The 5237-nt window shown below is 39.5% G+C and overlaps 1 protein-coding gene across 1 annotated transcript in view; it reads right to left on the bottom strand.

The window, feature by feature from the left end:
* The window catches only part of LOC143099140 (polymeric immunoglobulin receptor-like), an 8019-nt gene extending 3949 nt beyond the window's left edge, over nucleotides 1-4070 (bottom strand). Inside the window, exons 1-3 of the mRNA XM_076262219.1 lie at nucleotides 4013-4070; nucleotides 3327-3650; nucleotides 2955-3050 (exon numbers count right to left, since the gene is read on the bottom strand). Coding sequence (XP_076118334.1) covers nucleotides 2955-3050; nucleotides 3327-3650; nucleotides 4013-4070 — 478 coding nt within the window. The remainder of the gene's footprint in view (nucleotides 1-2954; nucleotides 3051-3326; nucleotides 3651-4012) is intronic.
* Between the last annotated feature and the right edge of the window lie 1167 nt (nucleotides 4071-5237).

Genomic DNA, 5237 nt, shown 5'->3' with positions numbered 1-5237 from the left:
TACCTAACTTCAATGCTCAACGTCGTTCTTTATCGTTAATATGGGTGGCGAGGTGGAAGACGAAGATGACATTGTGTCCACAAGACTGACAGGCCAGTAAAAAAGAAAATAAAACGTTCAACATAATAATGTTATTCCAAGGTCTGATTGAGACATACTAAATAAAAGTGGCTATAGGTGTGGCTAAGGTATAATGCAAATCTAATGTCATCCCTCTACTTATTTCTTCAGCAAAGAGGGACCAAAAGCAAGCACAATCACCAGTCTGTAAGCAATCAGGTCAGCTAAGATAAGTAAGATAAATGTCCTCTTATGAGAATACTTGATATGTTTAAAATGTTCAGGGCTATGCACAATCTTACTGCACAAAGGTCAACTTTGTCTTGTGGGTCTAATGTCTCATGGACATTTTCACTTATGAGCAAAGTGGTTGGTCGGGTAATCAATAATCAATCAGTTTTTTATCAGACATAGGTGGCAGCCCTATGTAGACTAGGCTATGTTAACTTGTTTATTTACATCATCCCATTCCTTCGCAGTGTCCTTGTAACATAAGGTATGCATGTAAACCTATCTAGCATAATTTATCACACCTTGCCACTTGCTGATGTCTGATTATTAACGTATTCTCCTTATTCACACGTCTGCCATTGTAAACCAAAACAAGGCTACAGGGTACGTAAACCATAGGATTGTTGTGTTCTATGCATTCACCAGTAGGTGGCGAAAATGCATTACAGTAATTACTGTAAATAGCTCTTTAGTATACCCCTATAGCCTCCTTTTGATTTACACAATGGCCGCCATGTGAATAAGGCAAAATAACTGATGTTTTACACCACATGGTGAATACAATTAATTTTTAAATATTCTGAAAGTCATCCTATTAGTATCAATATGTCTGTATTCAGTATTCTCAAAAGCAACTCACCCTCATGCTGATAAAGTTCCACACAGTTTTTGGAGTAAAACAATAACAGTACCAATACCGTCTGTGTATCTGTAGATCTGTCTGTGCTGAGCAGAGTGAATTCTACTCCGGGTTGTCCCAGCGACCTGGATAGAAGAACATTTGCAGATTCTCTCTCTGCTCATGTGCCGTCTCCGTTCAAACCAGCATCTGACACCAATACACACAACTGTGTCAGACTCTTTCTCTCTTTGTTCTGTCCGTCGTATCTCTGTCTATTTCTCGCATCACTCTTTCCCCTTTGTTTACAATTTCCAACTGTTCTCTCTTTCAAAGTGCCTCTCTCTCTCACACTCTTTCTCTCGCACTCTCTCTCTCCATCATTCAATCAATTAGCATTCAACCTGACTCACCTCTCACCATGTACAACACGCTTAGACTAAATATCTATGTCACTCTCTCGCTCTGTCTTGTGTGTCTGATGGTCTACAGTTTCACTCTGTGACAGATGTGTATGTGGGATGAGCTTGACCTTCAATTGATCTTTCCTGAGGTCAAGTCTTTTGTAAAGACAGGAAGCTTCAGCTGAGCTAAAAGCCACAGGGTATTTCAGCCTGCAGCTGTAGTTCTGCTCTGTACACACACACCCATACACACACACACACACACACACACACACACACACACACAAAAACGCAGAGAGAGAGAGAGAGAGAGAGAGAGAAAGAGAAAAACACACATACACACACACACACACACACACACACACACACACACACACACGCAGACAGAGAGAGAGAGAGAGAAAGAGAAAGACACACACACAGACAGAGAGAGAGAGAGAAAGAGAAAGACACACAGACACACACACACAGAGAGAGAGAAAAAGAGGGAGAGACACACACACACCGTAACGTACAGTAGCACATAAATAGTAATGTAACAACACACAACACAAATAACACAGACAATGTGTGTTCTCTCTCTGACTCTCTCTCTCTCAATTCATTTCAATTGAGCTTTATTGGCATGACAAAAAATACAATTTATATTGCCAAAGCATACATGTACGTAGTAGTGTGTAAAGACAGAAAACAAAACATCATGCATCATACTGTACATTACTGCGACGGCAGTGTGTGTGTATTCAGAGCATTACGTTAACGTTAGCCTATGTTGTGTCAGTGTAACGTAGCCTAGGCTACTCTTACGAATATCAAAAATATTTGGCTAACAGACATCTGCTCTGTTTTGTCTTGTGACAAAGTCTCTTCATTCAATTGTTTTCAGTTTCACAGGAATGAGGGTGTTAATTTTGCAGTAACTACAAAATCCAACCTGATATAGGCCTACCAAGGCATCGCCATGATGTTTCTCCACTTCTTGTTCTCTTCACGTATCTGTCAGCTAATCCATGTAGTGAAAAGGGATAGGCTACGCGTTCAAAAGAAGGCCTACAGTTGTTTTATATAAATAGGATCGCTATGACCGTGATGTAGAGGGCAAGAAAGTATAATAGCAGTCTCTCTCATGTGCTCATAACTTCCGTTATTATCAGTTCAAAATTGCTCATGATTTGCAGGTAGCAACTTACAAATGAGGTAGCCTATTGCTAGCCACAATGTCACATTTATTAAACCACAAAACATTAAATTAAACAAACTCATGTTTTTCTTTCGAACACAATGTACTGAATGTATGATGTATTCTATTGAATTTATTGTATTGAATGTATTGAACTGACATATTTTGCCACAGCAATGAATTCTGCCTAGACACTTAATGTGCAACAGATGTACATGATAAAATCAAGTAATTCCAGCATTTTTTTCAGTGCAGTTCTTTCACCAACCAGATGTGTTTTACATAACTTACAAAATAGATACTTTAGCTTAGTCCTCAGATAGAGGAGGGTTGCTGCTTGCTCTGTTAAGGTATTTCTGCATTGAAATGGTATGTTTATCAGCCAGAATTTATAAATTTCCAAGGGGAGAAATCTCCTGCCCCCCTCTAACATGACTAATAAAATTGATTATAGCCTCACCGCCTGATGATGATGTGGGATCAGATTGAAAGTGTGTGGTCCTCTCAGACTCTGTGATCTTGGACTGTGGTCTGGTTGTTCTGCTATGGGTGGACACTGACACAGAAAAAATGAATGGCATGACTTTAAAACTACAGAATTAAGCATTAAGCCGAGAGAGGCTGTAGATTGAGGTTCCAGTGATTTTAAAACAGCTAAGGGGCACAATACAAAGTGGGGTCGAGTGGCTTATTGCTTTTTTAAAACATATACCTGGCAAAATTGAAAAAAAGTAAAGCAACTGCAAGTTGCAACTCTTAACTTTTGTATCAATTTGTGGTGGTGCAGTAATATAGAATGAAATGTGGTCAACGTAAAACTGTGCCAACTTACATACTGTGAGCTTCACTCTGGTTATATAATCTGTTTCAAATGCTATAACTCCACACACATATATCCCAGAATCCTCTAGGGTCAGGTTATGGATGGTCACAGTGAAAATGTTTGTGTTCTTCTTGTCCTGCAGAGATACTCTCCCTCTGTGAGTCCACTGTGCTCGTCCATTTGATCGGATGACATCATCACCATCTTTACACTCTCCTATCAGTAGGTACTTTGTGTAGGACTCATAACCCTTCTGATATGTACAGTTGATGACAGCATCTCCTCCCTCATGTCCTCTCACTGTGATCTCCTCACACCTCACACAGCTCATCACTGAGAGAGATAGAGAGAGAGAGAAACACAAGGTGCCTTAAAACAGTAGTATTTAGCTATTACTCCAAAATGAATTGTTCATTAGTCAGCCATTGTAGGCTTTCTCCACACTATTCCGTTTTTGTTTTAAAAATGCCATAGTGAGGACAGATGACATAGTGAGGACAAATGAATAATGTGATTTGGATTATTGGAATTTGGATAATGTGAATGCAGTGGTTTCACACACACACACACACACACACACAGACACACACACACACACACACACACACACACACACACACACACACACACACACCAATATATTTCTCCATCTATCTCCCAAAAGCACTGACTTCAGTAAATAAAAAGGTTCTTACCATTAAGGTAGAGGATCATGAGTTTGATGGATGTCTTTCTTTCAAAAATAGCACCCATTTTTGACAGGCATTTTCTCATTTGACACTGAGGCTGAATTGAGAAAAGAAAAAAAGTACCCAAAGTTCCGTTACATCACAACAAAGAAGACAGTATAAATACAGACACACACACAGGCAGACACACCTTCACACACATACACACACACACAAGATGCAAGATGCAGGAGATAGAATAAAGATGAGGGGTTTGTTGTGTGTACGAGTGGTTAGTAGTGAATTACATAGTGAGGACAAATGAAACAAACATCTTTGGATAGTGCGAATGCAGTGGTTTCAGTTGTGTCAATTCCCTATATTATTACTACACAATAAATGCTCTCATCCTGAATTTCCCCTTGGGGGTCAATAAAGTATCTACCTATCTATCTATCTTTCTATCTATCTATCTATCTATCTATCTATCTACTGTATCTATCTATCTATCTATCTAGCTACCTACCTATCTACATTTCATAGGGTTTTATATAGATGTAAATAGAAAAACAAAACGCAACAGATTAATGCATACATTAATTTGCTTTCAGTCTTTTATGATCTCTCTATAAATTGAATTAATTTAATTGAATTAAATTATTCCCCCTGACTCTCCCAGATTCCTTTTACACAATCCAGGAAACAGTCAAATCTAGATGTGGATTAAGCCACACAATATACTCAATGTAGAGAAGATAACCAAGGGAGCCTGCATGTCTGTTTTTGTTTTGCTTGTACATAACTAGCATAATTAGCTAATTGCTGCTAATATCTTAACGTTAGCCCAGCATGGGGTTCATGCAAGTTAACCAAGCTGGAGAGGCACTAGGATTGCCAACCGTCCCGAATTGGGCGGGACATCCCGTATTTTGGGTGATTTTGATTTGTCCCGTCAGGGACAGCGCCACTTCCGATTTTCAATCACAGCTCATCGGCCTTGTTAACTTGTCAATAGTAGGCTACTGTAAACACACCTGGAACAAAGTGTCCAGTGCCGCCGCAACCACGCGCATCTCGCACTGTGCGCACAGCACAAAGGGACAGAAGGGGCACCATAATTTAGCCAGAGAAGCTTTACTGCAAACTGCTTTTCACTCTTCTTAGAGAACGATTACAATGTCAAAATGCAGCAACAGCATCTTACATAAGGATGATACTTTTTGGGTCCTCTCAGTCTCTCTATTATGCAGCA

This window comes from Alosa pseudoharengus, unplaced genomic scaffold (genome assembly GCF_046254945.1).
Source record: "Alosa pseudoharengus isolate Yale_2024_CS ecotype anadromous, Long Island Sound unplaced genomic scaffold, YU_APseudo_1.1 YU_APseudo_1.1_scf_25, whole genome shotgun sequence".
Classification (NCBI taxonomy): domain Eukaryota; kingdom Metazoa; phylum Chordata; class Actinopteri; order Clupeiformes; family Clupeidae; genus Alosa; species Alosa pseudoharengus.
The sequence above is the reverse complement of the archived record's forward strand: the minus strand, read 5'-3'. Positions and strand labels throughout refer to the sequence as shown.